The sequence below is a fragment of the Porites lutea genome, chromosome 11 (genome assembly GCF_958299795.1).
Source record: "Porites lutea chromosome 11, jaPorLute2.1, whole genome shotgun sequence".
In the NCBI taxonomy this organism is placed as follows: Eukaryota; Metazoa; Cnidaria; class Anthozoa; order Scleractinia; family Poritidae; genus Porites; species Porites lutea.
Genome location: NC_133211.1, coordinates 22,188,618 through 22,207,003, shown reverse-complemented (window position 1 = coordinate 22,207,003; position 18,386 = coordinate 22,188,618). Strand labels below are relative to the sequence as shown.

Here is an 18,386-nt window from a genome sequence, read left to right as displayed (position 1 = left end):
TTTATGCATAATTATTTTACTGGGAATGGATTTGCTGGATAAAATGGCAAAAAAAAGATCAAATATCTTTAATTGGGCAATGTTAAGTTGTTCTTCACAGGGCTTTAAAGACGGCCGTTAACAAAACCCGGATCGGATTGCTTGGATCGGATTGGATCGGATCGGACTCCGGATTGGATCGGATCGGATCGGATTACGGATCGGACTAGTGTCTTCGCTTTTGGTGCAGAAGAATTATTTTGACAAAAGCTGCTTTAACAATGACACAGGTGGCTCGGAATAAGAAAGCCGAGTTCTCACAACGTGAGTCTAACCGGTTCGACTCGGATTTTTTCTTCCGAGCCGCCTGTGTCACTAATACCAAAAAAATAGTTTCTCATGTATCACCAGGCTTAAAATTCACCATCAGCTTTAAAATCATCGCAAAGAATTATTTTCAACTGAACTGCACTGGGAAATTTTCTGTTGCATAACTTCATACGATTACAATTCCAAAAAGAGGCTTGGTCACGTGACGTCTCCCGAATCGAAGATGGCGGACAGAGATGTACGTATCTCTCATTGCAATGATTTTGTTTTTCTTTTCATCTCCACTCTCTTCTGAATTGGTCTTCTTTCTCACTGAGCTTGGATTGAATGCTTCTTTTCAGAGGAGACGATTAAGAAAATCGCAGTAATAAGCAAGGTACGATAGCGACGACTTGTTGTCAATAAGTGAATGACATCTTAAATGTCACCTCCGTTCAAGTAGGCTCAGAAAATAACGAGATCACTTTACAATAAAAAAAAAGAAAAGAAACACTAAATTAGTTACAGAAGATTGTATACATACTCTTCTCTCCGCCATCTTCATTCCGGGGGATGTCACGTGACCATTTTGGCGGGAATTTAAGGCGAATTGTCAGTCCGATCCGATCCACAATCCGATCCGATCCGAGCAATCCGATCCGGGTTTTGTTAACGGCCTTTAAAGACTAATTTCCTTTTAGTGTTCTGAAGAATCCCGTTTGCCAGAGTGCAAGGGAGTGTAAGGGTCAAAATCTCTGAACTTCCTAAGAATAAGGTTTTCCTTATTTCATCTGTTATGACTGTAAAAGATTAATACAGTTTCAAGCCAAGGGCCACAGTTATTGACAAGTCATACAAGCAATCCTATGTTGTTCATGCACTACACTATTGAATTAAAACCTGTGAAAATGCACAGAAAAATATGTGAAATACCCCATGACAAAAAAACATCCTGTAAAAAACCTGTAAGTAAGTAAGTAAGCCAGTAAATTTTGAGGAAATTTTCAAAATTTAGGACCTTGTGAAAAAAAAAACTGTGACTAAAATAAGCCTGTCAAAAACCCTGTGAAAAAACCTATGATCAAGCCTGCAAACCTTTTAAAGAAGATTTAAATTTATAAATATTTTAAAGGAGTGACATGACAGCTGAGTCTAATTTGTTAAGTAATTCCCTTTTTTTTCAGGTGCGTAATTCATTACAGACCTGCACTGGTACAAAATACAGGGACAGCTGTGATGTAAACTGTGTTGAAGGATATGAAAAGAGAAATCCTTTAACTGGTGAATATCTCTGTCTGGAGAGTGGACAGTGGATTGGAAATGAGACATTTTGTGATCCTAAAGACTGTGGGTCCCCTCATAAGGTGTGTTATGCTGTATAAGCATGGTTCTCCAAAACATTTAGGGAAGGAGGAGAAATAATCTAAGTTCCAGTAGTATTCAGATTTGTCAAACTTCAGGGCCCATTACTTTCAAGTGCTTCCTATTTAGCAGTAGGTTTATTATGAAGTGGGAAAATTTCTTTCAATAATTCATGATGACTTAAAATTATTTTAAGTTGTATAGGTAAAACAATATTGCTGACCCTTGTACAGATTAAATTCAAGAATTTTTAAAAATATGAAATGTGAATTTTGAAAAATTTCCACGTAACTGCACAAACTGACAGTGTCAGTACAAACTGAAGTCATGCAGGATTCCATTGATGTATTTCAAGACAATTAAATAATATATTGAACGGCAGTTTTAGTCTGAGACTATGATAAATGATTTTGAGGTTTCTGTAGTACGAAGTTGTTACAGTTACTGCTAGAAATTAAACAACCTTCTCGATTGGTAAAAGGGGTCGGTGATGCTTTTTCTGAGAGCCCACTTGATGGACACCTTGGCATGTCTCGCCCATGTCTGTTTTAACCAAGTTCTACTGTATTGACTGTTTATAAGACTTATGATTATCATTTTCTAATTCTGTTTAAGGTGTTAATACCTGGTGAGTTTGAAAACTGCACAGGGACAAAATTGAGCGACAGTTGTGAAGTGAGGTGCCACAAGAATTTTGAGAGAATTATACCTTATATTCAATGTGGTTTGAATGGTAATTGGAGCAACATTGGCGGAGGCAAGTACCCATGCCTTGTCAACCATAAAAACTGATATCCACATTCAAAAGCTAAATGAATAGAAAAGTTTTTATTATTAATTATAAATTAATACAGTTAAGCCTCTCTGTGCGACCTCCTCTCATAAGAGACCACCTCCCATAAGCAACCATCTATCCAAATTAAAACACCATCAAAGTTTTCCCAGTCAAAGCCCAGTATAGTTAAAACCTCTCATGAACGATCACCTTGATCTTGTAAGTGACCGCAACTAATTTTTGGGCAGGCAGTTTTATAATTTTTCATTCGTTTTGAAAATCAACTGCTTATAAGTATCACGGTCTGACCTTTATGTTCTCTGTGTGTACTACACTACTCAGATTATGCAAAGATTGTTCAGTGAAACATGGAGTTGCACATATGGTAACTTAGAAATTGGGTACTATCAATTCTCTTTCAAAAAGTAGACTTATCAGAATCTCCTATTGGAATTGAAAGGACCCCCTGTGGACCAATTCTTGTGACTGACTGCTTCCCTTAAGTGACCACTAAAACTCTTTACATTTTGGGTGGTCGCTTATGGGAGGTTTGACTGTGGTTAGCAAACAATCAGAAAAATAGGAACGTTCACATGTAAGATATGACAGCTGTTGCTAATTAAATGATCTCTTAATTAATTCAACGCTCTCATTCAAGGATTTACAACTGTCAGAAGCAAGTGCTACGGCACAATACTGGGAGTCTTGTGAATAATCACATATATTTATACATTTCTTACAGTTTGTATTGCAAGTGTCAATCCTTGTAAACTGTGTAACAGGGTGAATGGCTCCTGCATTCAGTTGTCACACAACAAACACTTAGCTTTCTGCCAGTGTAATGTTGGATTTGCTGGAGATGGTGAGCACTGTCGACAGGATTTGGACATGGATGGCTTCCCTGACGAACAACTACCTTGTAAAGAAAAACACTGCACTGTGGACAACTGTCTGTTAATACCTAACAGTGGACAAGAAGACAACGATAGTGACAATGTTGGTGATGTCTGTGATGATGATGATGATAATGACAGTATTTCTGATGGCAAGGACAACTGTCAGTTCAAAGCCAATCAAGGGCAGGCAGATCAAGACAATGATACAATTGGCGATGCTTGTGATAACTGTGTCCATGTTTTTAACACTGATCAAAGAGACTCTGATGGTGACAATGTTGGCGATGCCTGTGACGAGGATATAGACAATGATGGAGTTCTGAACTGTACAGATAACTGTGCTGTAGTGCCGAATCCAAGCCAGAACGATATTGATGGTGATGGTATCGGTGATGCTTGTGATAACTGCATTTATGTTGCGAACAGTAATCAGACTGATTCTGATGAAAATCTTATTGGTGATGCATGTGATGAGAGAGCAGACATGGATAGGGATGGTGTGAGTGATAACAGAGACAACTGCCCATCAATCCCAAATGGTGATCAGGTAGAAGCTTAATTAAGAAAAAAGATCTTTATTAATTAAAGAAGTGACCGTACATTGTCATTTTGAATATAGAATAGAATTTTGTAACAATACTTTAATCTGCTTTTCTGAGGACATCCTTAGGTTACTATGTCTGAAGTTTAATTCACATGATCATTATGCCTTGCTCCCCTTGGCGGCATTTTGTCTTCCCATAGCTTGACACTGATGGTGATCTGCAAGGAGATAATTGTGATAGTGATAAAGATGGAGATGGAATTTTAAACCTAGATGACAACTGTCCTCTTGTACCAAATGTAGATCAGGTATGTAAACCACAAAAGTATACATAATGTAAAGTACATATTAATAATAATAATTATTATTCAAGAAAGGATCAATTTTACAAGCTGCAAATTTATTCTAATGAAACCCCTCAAGATTAATGCCAATAGATGTTATGTGTGCAGTTAAGCCTTTAGTCAAGATACTTTTTCTCCAAAAACTATGGCCACCGCCAGATTAAACCTTGCAGAATGCAGAATGACCCTTTCGTCTAACTAATATTATTGTTTTCACATCACAACCCATTCAAAGACATTGTAACCAGGTAACGGTTATTCCAATGCAGACCTCTCTATTCAGTCTGTAAGTAATGATTGCCTTGTGCACCAAAGCTGCAAAGGTCATTAAACAAGGTTCTATTTCAGTACTGCAGCCTATAATTGGTATTCCAAAATGTATTTTCTTTTCCCGGTAACTGTCAGTTAATATTTAACTATATTTAAATATAATATATTGTAATTGTCACTTAGCGTCTTGTCAGATAAAGGAACCTACTGCAGATTGAGGTCTGAGAAGGAATGTTTTTTATTTTTTCTATTCCTAAAGATGTTTACTGCTGAAAACAAACCAGCCCTCCCCCCAACTGCTTATCTTTAAAGTTTTAACATGCACCAGTGGCTTATGATTCTTTTTATAATGCCCAGCCGCTGTGGGTTTTGGCCTGATTTTCCATTATTTTTACTCCAATTATACAGAGCTGATACAACCGAAAAATATCACAAGCATGTTTGCTACAAGAGTAGTAATAATATTGCAGTGCATTTTATAGTAGATTAAAGACCAATTATGTTTTTTTACTAGGCTCACTATGACATGTATGATGTTGGTAATGCCTGTGTTAGTGACACTGATAGTGACTCAGTTATTGATTATCAGGTATTTATTGTGCACTGTAATTTTGACACTTACTACTACTACTACTACTACTTGATCATTACTGCTTGATTATCACTGATACATGTGTGTCTACAGATACAATCTGTATGTTAGAAGCAAATTGATTATTTTGGTGTCGTTTCAAATGAGATTGTTTTTATTATACATTGCATGCACTATCTGCCTTCTCATTGGTTAAGAGCCTACAGTTAATTTTGAAAATCAATGCAACATACAGATCAGTCAGTTATCTTCTTAAAGAAGCTAACTGACTAACCTGTAGGTCATGTGCACAATGCATGATACATGATTTCCAAGAGTGATGTCAAACTGTTTCCATGCAACAGTATATGTTTGTCATTATTTCCTTCAAAACAATTTTATAAATATGAAACAATAATATTAGATTCGGTTTTAGTGATATTCAAGGTTTTGAATATAGTGCTATCCCTTGGCTGATAACACTCACCTTGAACTTGACTATTCGGGATATCACAAAAAACTTGATCATCCAATATTAATTTTGTCTAAATATATATATTTATCCCAAGATTTAATTCATACCATGAAAAAACAGTCATACAGACACTGGCAATAGTTTGCATTGGAAACTTCTCAGTGTAATCACTGGTACAAGCATATTATATCTTGTTAACTGTACATATTTTTTATTTTTACTTCTTCTCTTTGACTGCAAAAGGTAACATTAACAATTTGCATCTCTAAATTTCTCAAGTAATCTGAAAGAAAAAAGTTTTCATAGTTTTTCTGTGTTGGGTGCATGCAGTAACATGAATCATAACAAACTGGCTTTAAATTCATTTAGGGACCAGATTTCCATTGTTGTATGTGATACCTTATTTTTTTTCTAATGGCAATGAAATAATTCTGATATCTTACATGCTTAGGAAATATTGATACTCAATTCTGACTCTGAGTCATAATATCATGAAACGTATATTAGTATGCTACATATGAACAGAGGTTACACCATGAAAAAGTAGCTTCTGCTTGCATGGCCAGTATGTCTTTAAATGCTTGGAGAAACTCCCTAGCTTGCTACTTTAGTTACATCTCCTCAGAAACTAGTAAAAGGAAGAATGTTAATAAATTTGTCTTCTTCTGTAGGATGATTATCCAGTGAACAAGTTCTTAAACAAAACCAACTTTGGTTTGTATCAAGAAGTGATTTTAGATGGATTTGGTAAAGCTCAGGTACCTCCAAAGTGGAGGGTTTATGACAGTGGAAGAGAAATTGTGCAGTTTGCTAATGGGTAAATTAATTGACATGACATTGTCATTATTGTGAGTTTCCTAATTTGTTGTCGTCATAGTAGTGGTAATGGTAGTAACACTTTTATTATTTACTGCGCTTATCAGAAACACGCAAACTTACAACTTTGCTTACAATTTTGTGGTGACAATCATAATTAGAATCAAAGGCAATGAACTTTCAAACACATGCAGAAACAAAAAAAGTTGCATCGAAATCCCACAAATCACAAACTATAAGTAAAGTTCAGGTTTATAAGAGCTTTTAATAATTGATAAGAAGATTGATGGCAGCAAATGAATGAATGCAAAGGTTAGTTAGCTTTTCGACTTAATTCAGAGTTAACATATTGACAGTAGCAACACTAATAAACTGATGTGTCTCAGCCAGGTGGAGTACTTGCAGTTGCTTGCTGGCATTTGCCTTTACTTCAACCTTTACATTTTACTGATTCATTAAGGGTGGATTTCGACTGTCACCTAACAGTTATATACGTATGCACATAAAATTTTATGCATGTAAGTAAAATAGAGACAATGGATGAGTGTTCTACTTTTGTTTATCATATTTTTTGTACATCTTTTGCCACTCCCCAGAAATCCAGGCCTACTGATAAGCTATACAAGATTTGGCCAGGTTGACTACAGAGGAACATTTTTTATATCAGATACTGGAGATGATGACTTTGCTGGCATTGTGTTTGGTTACCAGAGTAATAGGTAAGACAGTTGATTTGTGCTATTGTACCGAACAAAAAGGTAGAAAGCAGTCTAAAGAAAATGTTAACTTATAAGGCAGACATTATAGGCTCTGTTTCCAGCAGGGCAATGCACCCATGATTCTGCCCACCTGAGTGGGGAGAATTGCAAGTGCATTGAGACACCCATGGCTGGAGACGTCTGAGCTTTAAGGCAGAAAACTGCTCCTAAAATATATATATCTGTCTGGTCTAGACATTCAATAATTATTATTATTATATCAACACCAATGAAATACCAAGTGAGCTTTCACGCAAAAACTTGGTATCTTCACATATGAAAATAACATGTTATCTTCACATGTGAAAATATCACTGTTGCTATGGCTACATAATAAATCGCGCCTTTCACACCAAAAAACTATAAACGTGAAATGGTTTGGTAGTTCAATGGTGTGTTTATATAAGTGTTGAAAAAATATTTCACTTGTTGCTCACTCGTGAAATATTTTTCAACACTCGAAGAGAAATTTCATGTCTCCGCGCGGCCATGTAATATCCTCTATATCTGGAACTGCAGTCTAATGCTTCATTTTTTTAGGACACTGAATACAGTGTTTTCCTTATCAGGTGGTAACCATTTACCGCCTGAAGCAACTCTTCTTACTGCCTGCAACCGCCTGAAGGTTTACTAAAATAAAAGAAGTACTTTAAAAAAGTACACAAGTTGTGATCTGATCCAGGTTCACACATACTATAAGGAAATGAAAGAATAATATGGAAAAATACTAAAGTATACACGGCTTTTCTTTATATGGGGCATGCACTTTGGAAAGAACACTCACTCAGAAGACAGAGTAAACTTATTGGAATCAATCATTTTAAATTGTTGTGTAAAGGTAACAATGGCCAATTTGTGTAAAATAGGGAATGACGTTTCAGAGAACTTAGCTCCTAAATTTCCCAGCAAGGGTGGGGCCATGTCCTGCCATCCACTACCCTACTGCCTCCAGGGAAGTGCCCCTTTGGTGCATATCTTTTGCCTTACCTGGCTATGAATGGTCCCTTACCTGCTGAGCTAAAATTTAGGAAGAACACTGTGAATACATATTCCAAAATGAATTTGTACTTTAAAACATTACTGAGAAATGTAAAAAGATCCACATTTGTTTAATATATTATTTATCTCATTTCCTTCCTGGATTTTCTAGAAGTAGATCAGTATCATGAGCCAAAACTTAAGGTTCTTTTCTGGTTGTTAAGTTATATGTATACAAATAACTGACAATATCATACTGGAATATTTTCTTTGGAGGGGCAAAATTTAAACTCAGTACCATCAGTATATCAGCCACATGTTTTTGTGGGCCTGCATGTTTTTTTGTTCCTTTTTCCAGAAACTTCTATCTGTGCTCCTGGAAGAAAACATATCAGTATTACAATTTAGATGACAATGCCTCTTACCCAAGACCTATTGCAAGACAAGGAATTAGTCTTATGGTATGTTAATGTAGGAATAACTCGAAGTTCATTAATTATTCATGCAGTCATGCAAAAGCCAACAAATACCAGAGAAAACATGTCACTGCATAATTTCTTTCTTATTGGTTCATTTGAGAAGACATGTCAAAAATGCAGGCTTTTTCCCGGCCTTGTGCTTTCATCTGTTTCTTGGCATTTGGAACCCCTGATCAAGAAGTAGCACTAGCCCTTGTTTCCAACATATTACCTGACCTTATCATCCACTCATTAAGGGCCGTAACCAGTAACACCTGTCATGGCTGAGCTCTCTTAAAAGCTAACTTAACTCTATAAATTTTATGTGAGATGTTGTGGGTGATCTTTGATTTGCTATGGCTGCTTCAAAACTTAATGACAGCCCTGGCCTGCTTAAGGCATGCATTATTTTCTAAGGAAACATGGCATTTCTTCTTGAATCTATTCGCCCAGTAACCAAATCATACCTGTAATATTTTAGGCTATATGCACACTATAACAGATAGCTTATGTGCGGGCATGGAATTGATAGATAGATAGATAGATTAGTTTAGATAGATAGTTTACTAGAATAAATACACGGGCAGCCAGAGGCTGAATTGCGTATTTACAAATAAAACTAAGCTAAAAATAGAATACTAGTGAAGTTAATATCGATTTAAATGTTCTCAAAACATAGCCAAAGTCTTAAAGTCTTAATGATGCTGACAGTTTCAATGACTGTCAGCCATCTTTATCAAAACTTGGCAAGTTTTGATAAAGATGAAACTGTCAGCATCATTAAGACTTTAAGACTTTGGCTATGTTTTGAGAACATTTAAATCGATAAAAATAGAATAATTTACAATATATCAGTATTAAAAATTCATGCATATAATAATGCATTAAAACCGAATCATTTAATTCTACTTTAGGCACGATGGCAAAAGAAAAGTGTTCTTAAAACAGTCTGTCTTCCTCTTTGGAAGTGCAAAGTGTCAGTGATATCTTAGTGAATATGGAGCCTTATTGGCTTCAGTTAATAACTTGTTAAAACAAAAAATTGTTTATCCCTGTTGCCGAGGGCAGCGTTTAAAACCTTGTCACATATGTCCGGATAGGGCTTCTATTCACACATAAGAATGATGATTTCGCCATTATTTCTGTAACGGAGCAAATTTGCATTGTACCGAATCTCTAAGGTGGAACATCGCATATTGAATGGCTGTTCACACTATACTGGCATATCATATTGGCACAAAAAGCTATCAGTAGGTATCACAGGAAAAAATAACAGATTCCCATTTTTGGATATTTTAGGGTATTTAAAGAATACCCACAAAAATCCCAAATTTGGAAGAGTGAGACAAGTCCCAATCAGGGAACTTGGTTGGGAATTCCCTAGTTGGGACTTGTCTCACATGCCAAATTTGGAATTTTTATGGGTATTCTTTAAATGCCGTAAAATATCCAAAAATGGGAATCTGTTATTTTTTCCTGTGTATATAGTGTGAACATAGCCTAACTTTTAAACTATTGTGTTAATAAAGTAATTTGTCACATTTTTTACCTTTAGTCCATTAACCTTCATTATTGTTGGCAATAATAGTAAAAAGAAAATTAAGAAACTTCTTAATTTGATTGAAAATAATTACTCCAGGCCGTTGAGTCTAGCACAGGTCCTGGTATCGGCCTTCGTGATGCCTTGTGGGAGACAGGAAACACCATTAATCAGACACATATACTGTGGTATGACCCCACCCCACAGTGGAATTCAGGTGTGGCATATCGTTGGAGGCTACTGCTTAATCCAGACTCTGGCAGAATCCGCATACGTTGGTACGAGGTACGAGAATTTCTTTTTATTAAACAAATCACGTAAAAAGAAAACAGTAATTGTTATTACACATTTTGGAGGTAATCTAAGAACCCTGGCCTATTTCACCTAGCTGCAGCTTGAATTTATTTTTTAATCATTAGAATTTTATGGTTCCAATTGCCAAATGATAAAATATTTATTAACATTTTAAGTACACTGCATTATGTTGTACAGTGTTGATTTCAGGCCTAACTCCACCTAAGTATCACTTTGGTCTTAAGTAAAATGTCATTATAGAATTCCTTCGTTACAAATCATAAGCTAGATATGATAACTGAAATAAAAAGACACACACATGTAGCTAAATTATTATTTTTAAATTAAAAAAAAACACACTCAAATATTTAAAATGGACAAGTAAAAAGATATTTAGTATGACTACACAATATTTTTAGCACTGAACATCATTAATTGTAACATTTTTGTTGAGTGCAATAATAAAAATTATTTATTCTGTGCTGCTTACAGGGGAAAAAACTACTGGCAGACTCAGGGAACATAATTGACAAGCGATACAGAGGTGGTCGTCTTGGCATGTATGTCTACTCACAGAAAGGGGTGTACTACTCTGCATTATTTGCTGGCTCACCACAGGTAACACTTACAGTTGAATCATTTCTTTTAGAAATCAGGTTAAACATTCCTTTTATGAAAAATGACAGTAACTAATGTTTATCTGTCAATAATAAATCAAAACAAGTTTTTTATGTAACTATAGTCATCTTTGGCGTTTGCTGGAAATGTGATGTTTGAGGAACTTCGTCTCTCTAACATGTACTACTGTTTCTTTCAAAAGAAAAAAGGAAAATGAACACTACATTAAGCACTTTTTTTACAAAAGCATGCTTGTTAAATGATGAAGATCTCAAAGAGTCTCAATTCCCTTTAGCTGGGGATATGCATGATTTGATAGTTTGATGTGTGGTGAAGGAAGCCATCAATTCTCCAAATCGCTTTGTAGCCTCTCCCAACACCCCCCCCCCCCAAAAAAAAAACAAAACAAAACAAAACAAAAAAAAAACTTCCTTGATTAAAGATTTGGTTATGTTGTAACCGCCTAAGAGTTTTTTCTGCATACGAAATGACATTAGCAACTTATGAAATACTTTTCGCGTGTTTGGTCCAGACTGATGCATGTCAATCATCTATCATACAATAATAATAATAATAATAATAATAATAAAGCTAAACAATAATAATAATAATAAGGCTAAATACTTGTTTCTGGATTCGCTTTGTCCTTTTTAAGCAGATGCAGTGCTTAAATCCGAATTGAAAAGGTGCCAATTTGCTCAAGTCTCTACAGATTTTGAATCTGAAAACTAAAGTGAATCCGATGCCTTGTACATTCGCAAATATGTTTTGTAGTGTAAACAATTTGTCCAACTCATCCGATACTTAGCTGCATTTGGTCATACCAGTTTGCAGTAAAACCAAAAATGGAACTGTCACTTTCATGAATATAGAGTGCCTTTTAGTTAGCAAACATTATGACGATGGCAAGCGCAAGGAAAATGTCCCAAGCTATCAAAATGAATGTGCGTTTTTTTTCCTCCTCTAATTTAACTCTCTTAAAATGGCAAATATAGGTGAACTTCCCCTATGGAATCTTGGGGAACCCACCCAAGTTCAGCTATGCCCCTGCACCTAATACAGTAGAAACCTGATATAATGAACCTCTATACAACAAACTCATCAGTATAACCAAGGGTAGATATAAGGAAAAGAAGCTGGATTATAATGGCAAACATATTTTGCCAGTCCCTTGGGTAATCATTTTATCACACTTTTCTGTATGTGGCAGTATTTCACAGATACACCTTTGCTTACGTGTCCACCACCAGTTCTTCATTCCTTGTTGTGTTCCCAAGTCACCTTCTTCACATCTTCAAACATGTTGTATATCCATTCTGAATGCCCATGGAATCAACTTCATTTTGCACGTCCCTGCTCCCTGAAACATTCACAATGCTATAATTTAATTATTGCCAATCAGGCTGAAATAATACCTTAGAATTCCGAAAATAAGCCCCTTCACATGTATAAGCCCCCCAAACTCGTAACACAAAAAACCCTCCGTTAAATTGCCCCTCCAAATATAAGCCCCCTGGGGGGCTTGCACTTGGAAAATTACCCTCAAATACAAAGTAAAACAAAGCAAAGGCAGTAAATTTACTTCCAACTTTAAGGCTAGCCCAATCGATTTTGAAGCGCAAATTTCCCTCCGTAGATAAGCCCCTCCAAAAATAAGCCCCTCAAAAAGGGCCTTTGAAAAATATAAGCCCTGGGGCTTATTTTCGGAATTTTACAGTGTTGGTATTTTTAAAATATTTATGTTATTAACTTTATTTGATTGTTTTCTTAGATTATTGACTATACTCTGAGCTTCCAAGGCAAAGGTGGTTATGCTGATTTAGGAACCTTGGGGGACATCTTGGGAGACTTAAGCAGCAGCTTCACTGTGGCAGCTTGGGTATGGCTTACTGGTGCCAAGTGAGTATCAATGAATCAATTAATCAATTAGTAAATGAATGAATGAATAAATGACTATTTAGAGGTTGCACATGCACATAATGGTTGTTCATCTACCATTCCTGGTCAAATTGGAAATTGGAAACATTGGTTTTTGTGGAAAGAGACAACTGGAGTACCTGGAGAGAAACGTCTCAAAGTAAGGGATAGAACCAACAACAAACTTAACTAACATGGCATCAAAGCTGGAATTTGAACTCACCGGCCACATTGGTGGCAGGCAAGTGCTCTCACCACTGTCCAATGCTTGCTTGGTTGTAGTGAAAACGAAGACCCCGAAAATTGCAAGTAAAAAAACCTTTAGCGAGTAAATCCTGTTTTGTGTAGAATTAATCTCCTCCTCGTTTCTCGATCTAATCTCCAAGTAAGTGAGACTTAATCCCGCTGTAAGAGCATTCTTGTTGTAATACTGTTTCCTTTGTAGTGGAAGAACCATTTGTGACCTACCACACATAGACTTCGGGAACAGCACCCCTAGTCTGGGATTTCTCCAACAGTCTTCAGATGATGAACAGGACTGGCAACTGACTAACAAGAAAACCCCAACCGGACACACTGGGCCAACAAATGACCATACTCCTGGCATATCAGGATATTATGCTTATTTGGAAGCATCATCTGGGCGCAAAGGGGATAGGGTGTGTATATAAAAACAATTATTATATAACAATAACAATAACAACAATAATAATAATAATAATAAGTACGGCTTGAAAAGAAGTGAGAAGTGGTATGAACACCAACTGGATGGGGATAGAGGAAAATGAAAGATGTAAGATATTGTTGGACATGACCATCCAGTGTGACCATATTATTGACGCCAGAAGACCTGACATTGTTGTTGTTGAGAAGGATAGTAACAAAGCAATTATTGTGTAGATGGCTTCACCATGGGATCACAGAGTTTATGAAAAGGAGAGTGAAAAGGTTGAGAAATACCAAGATCTGAAGAGGGAGATTAGACAATTACGGGGCACTAGACTTGTGGAAGTGATAATGGTGGTGGTTGATGCACTCAGTGCAGTAAGCAAAAGATTGAATACATGGCTTGACAATCTGGGGATTACCATTAATATGGGTTTGCTGCAGAAAACAGCTTTGTTGGGAAGAGCACGGATCTTAGGAAAGGTATTGGAAAGTTGAAGGAGGAGAACTAACCCAAGGGACCTTTGGCCATTGGCTATGGCTTGCTCCCTTGGTGTAATGTTGGTACAACAACATCCAGCAGTTAAAGCATTTCGTTTAGAATAATGATAATAATGATAATAATAATAATAATAATAATAATAATACAATAATTTTACCCAACTTTAAAAAAATATGTGGTTGAAGTAAGAATTAAGCACTATATAACATAAAGAATTATATAAATCATAAAAAAATACAATCACTGTGTCAATAATGATTTCTCAAATACATTCCTTCCGGCTCAGATGCAATCAATAACTCTTGCAGGTGGTCCAGAGTTTTAAATTTAGTCATTACAAAATAGAATCATTCATCTCTGATACTAAAAAGAAACAAGTTAAAAAGAATAAAAGCTCGTATTCCTAAATTCCTAACTCTTTAAAAAAAAAGTTCTTAAAAAAATAGTAAAATAAAAAAATTAATTCAGTCAGGCTCCAATATTTTCGATCTGTAGATCTGAGTCAACAAAGTCTAGCTGTTGTCTTCTGGATCTTGAGCCTCCATGCACAGTATCGTGGAGCGTACGGTGGCGAAAGATACTTTAGCTTTTATCCAGGAAATTGTGCTTGAGTAGCTTTCTCCCTTCTTATTTGCGATCAGCTCCGCAAGTGTGCTGTGGTACTTCACACTATAAATAATAATAATAATAATAATAATAGTACAGTAGAACCCCAATATCTCGAACTCGGATAACTCTAACTCCCTGCTAACTTGAACTAAGTCCAATTTCCCTTACATTAACCCCATTTTCAGTCATTTTTACTCGGTTAATTCGAACTCTGATAACTCAAGTTCCCCACTAACTTGAACTAAATTTCGTATCTGTTGATCAAAAATTCACCAAAATAATTTTACCCTGATAACTTGAAACTCCACTTACATGCCATGCCGTTAGCTCTTCTAATTGTTGTTTTTAGGTAAAAAGACTAAAAGTTATACTATTCGACACAATTATTTAATATTATTATTAGATTTTAATTGTTGCACCGAACAGATCACGTCTTGAAATTAAAATGATTAATCATTTTACCTTTCCTGATGAAGTAAGTTAGATTTGCATTGCCCTATACACTGGAAGGCTGAAAAATCAGTAACTATCAATTTTTAACCTTGCAAATTGAATTTTGGAATCAACCTGATAACTCGAACCCTCGCTGACTCAAACTTTTTCTCGTTTCCCTTCAGCTTGAGTTTGAGGTATTAGGGTTCTACTGTAATAATAATAATAATAATAATCATAATAATAATCATAATAATAATAATAATCATAATCATAATCATAATCATAATCATAATCATAATCATAATCATGATAATCATAATAATAATAATCATAATCATAATAATAATAAAATTTAAAATCATAATAATAAGAAAGAGGTTGAGCAAAATATAAAAGAGCTTGTAGGAGACAAGTGTGAATCAATTATGCGCCAAATTCAAAAGGAAATCCTGTCTAGTTCATTACACATTGCTAGAATGTTCAAGCTGAGTGGTTAGATATCTATAGATCGTTTTCACTGTCACGCAACAAAAAAATAAATTGGAAACCGTCCAGTGGAAGAAGCCAAGAAAATGAAATGTTGGAAGACTAATATATAAACAATTTGTCCAAGTCTCAGGCCTTTGTGGCCCACAGTTTCTGAGTTATTTGCCGAAAAGTTTCACACTCCTTTGTAGAGCTTTGTATGGAGACGCCATATTGGTGCACCGTTTTGGTGCACCAATATGGCTGCCAGAAATCAACAAAAACATCTGGAGTTCACTTTTTCTATGAAAGCGTTTTCTTTTCACTCGAGAACTAGCATATGTGCACATAAACATATCTTCTAACACTTGAAATGGATATACTGCTGAAAATCATGTGGAGAGACGTTTTTTTTCAATGAGACAGCATTCCAATTTTATTGTCACACACTGTGAAAACTGAGAAGTTCAAATTGCTGTATTTTCGAAATGAAACATGCTACAGGACTGGAAACTTGTACCAAGATTTATTTTTTGTTTATCTTCAACCTAGTATAAATAAGAATTCGTAAAACCTCACTATTTTGACTTAACAGTTTGATGACGTCACTGTGAAAACCATCTATAGGAATTTTGGACGCCTATTTTAACAGATACTTAATCTTATACATTATCGAAATTTTATTGACATACCTTAGACGTTCTCATAATTTAATGGACAGCTATATTCATGAACAATGGTTTTTACCTTATGAACTTTTTTATTTTATAATTAAGACATCCATAAAGCTTGTAGGAATTTTTTTTATTAATTTTTTTTTACGACGCTTTTATCGAATCATTTTTACCCAGGCTTTTTTTTTGCACAAATTATTGTGTAATTGTTGCGACGAATTTTAGTCGATGCTGCAGCTGGTTATGGTTTGCCGCCTAGCCAAAGCTTTTATTTTTTACTCTGGGCATCCAGACGTTTGTACTGCCATAATAATAATAATAATAATAATAATAATAATAATAATAATAATAATAAAAATGACCTTTGTTTACCCTCATTAGTAGTTATATAGCATAAGAGGCAAGTCAGGGATAGAGCATCCTGAAACATAGTTCACAAATTAAACATTAAAAAAGTTATGAATCCCAACTAGTCTGATGTAACAACAACAACAACAACATAAACTTTATTTATACTCGAATTTTAGAGTAGCTAGCAAGCTAATATCTTCGAGCTGACACTACATGAAAATAATGTAGAAATATATATATACATTAAATAATTAATGCATTATAAGTAATAATAATAATATAATATTAATAATAATAAGCACATAAAAAAGAAAAGAAAAAGTTATTTACAATTCACAATTTTAAGTTGAAGTATGTCAGGCAAAAAGAATCAACATGAAGGTAACATCCTGTAGTTTGGTCTTAAACTCTGCAAAAAAAACTGGTACAAAAAAAGTCGGGCAGTGCATTCCACTGCTTAGCTGAAAAGTAAGAAAAGAATTAAGACCATAGGTAGTTGTTTTAGGTTTACTTAGTGAAAGAATGTAGTTGCCACGAAGATCATGTAAACCAGTACAGCCTCCGATTTTAAAATAACATGACTATGGTTGGCTACGGCATGACAGTGGTAGATTTCACCCATGACAAAAAAATGAAAAAGGTGGAACAAACATCCATCCTGGGGAATGAAAATCCACCTTTACATATTATGTGGTCCAGGGATTGCAAATTTTATTGATGAGTGGAGTCAGTGTGACTTCTGCTTCACAAATTTTGGAGTCATTTTGGAATATCTGGAGTCAAGTATCTTAGCGAAAAAAGCCATTTTCAGACTTTCTAGCACGTACACGAAGTAGCTGTGGCAGTCTGCTGACCTGGAAAGCTTAATTCCATGATGGCGGTCATCGAGTAAACTGTGATCGTAATCTACCCTCTTCCTGTTTTGCCGTGCAGTATCATTCTTTAATTTTGATGATTTAATTAAGGTTTACAACGTTTACAATTAACGTAAATTGTATTTGTTGTGAAAAAGGTAAGGACAAAACTATGTTTGTTACTGAAAATTTCTGGAGTCAAAATGACTCCCTCACTAACTTCAGTGGAGTCATCTGAACAATTTTGGCGTAAAATACGCCAAATTTGGCGTATTTGCGAACCCTGGTGGTCTGTATAAAGATCAATTTAAAGACCATGATGGAAAAAATGGTCTATTTGTAAGGATTTTGCCAGATTTAAAACAAAGTTGCTCAAAATGGCTTACAGATTTTGAAATGACCGTTAATGTATGGCAAACACTGCATCTGTGAAAAGGGCCTAACATCCCAAGTGGGTTATCATGCTGGTTAACCCATAGAAAGTGTGGTCTATTGCTTTTATAAAATAACTTTAAGTAAAACAGAATAAGTTTCAGTTTTCTATGAGTTTACCGGCACAATAAACCATAGGTTTTTGACCAATCAGAATGCACGTACTATCTTAGTTATTTTGTAAAATAGTATTGTCAAGCGTACCTTTCTCTGTAGGCCTCCTTTGAGACTCCATGGTTTGCCTCTGGTCTTAAGTGCAACATGAGCTTCTTCTACCACATGTCAAGTCCTAAACTGTATGTGACTAAGAAGTCTGAGAAGATACCCCAAATGGGGACATTGACTGTGGAAGTAAAGACTGTGGATAAAACATGGTTTGCAGTGTTCCATAAGGGTGGGGATCAAGGCGATACATGGCATCAAGGCAATGTGGATCTCTCAGTAAGTCTTTGGCATTTCATTTTGTCAGGTAATAACATTTAAGTTACAGTATG

At 35.4% G+C, this 18,386-nt stretch overlaps 1 protein-coding gene across 1 annotated transcript in view; it reads left to right on the top strand.

Moving 5' to 3' along the window:
* The window catches only part of LOC140951634 (thrombospondin-3a-like), a 33,443-nt gene that overhangs the window by 6,254 nt on the left and 8,803 nt on the right, over positions 1-18,386 (top strand). Inside the window, exons 4-16 of the mRNA XM_073400932.1 lie at positions 1,473-1,652; positions 2,266-2,407; positions 3,168-3,868; positions 4,066-4,173; positions 4,994-5,068; positions 6,197-6,342; positions 6,938-7,060; positions 8,436-8,538; positions 10,175-10,360; positions 10,862-10,987; positions 12,759-12,886; positions 13,350-13,563; positions 18,109-18,333. Coding sequence (XP_073257033.1) covers positions 1,473-1,652; positions 2,266-2,407; positions 3,168-3,868; positions 4,066-4,173; positions 4,994-5,068; positions 6,197-6,342; positions 6,938-7,060; positions 8,436-8,538; positions 10,175-10,360; positions 10,862-10,987; positions 12,759-12,886; positions 13,350-13,563; positions 18,109-18,333 — 2,457 coding nt within the window. The remainder of the gene's footprint in view (positions 1-1,472; positions 1,653-2,265; positions 2,408-3,167; positions 3,869-4,065; positions 4,174-4,993; positions 5,069-6,196; positions 6,343-6,937; positions 7,061-8,435; positions 8,539-10,174; positions 10,361-10,861; positions 10,988-12,758; positions 12,887-13,349; positions 13,564-18,108; positions 18,334-18,386) is intronic.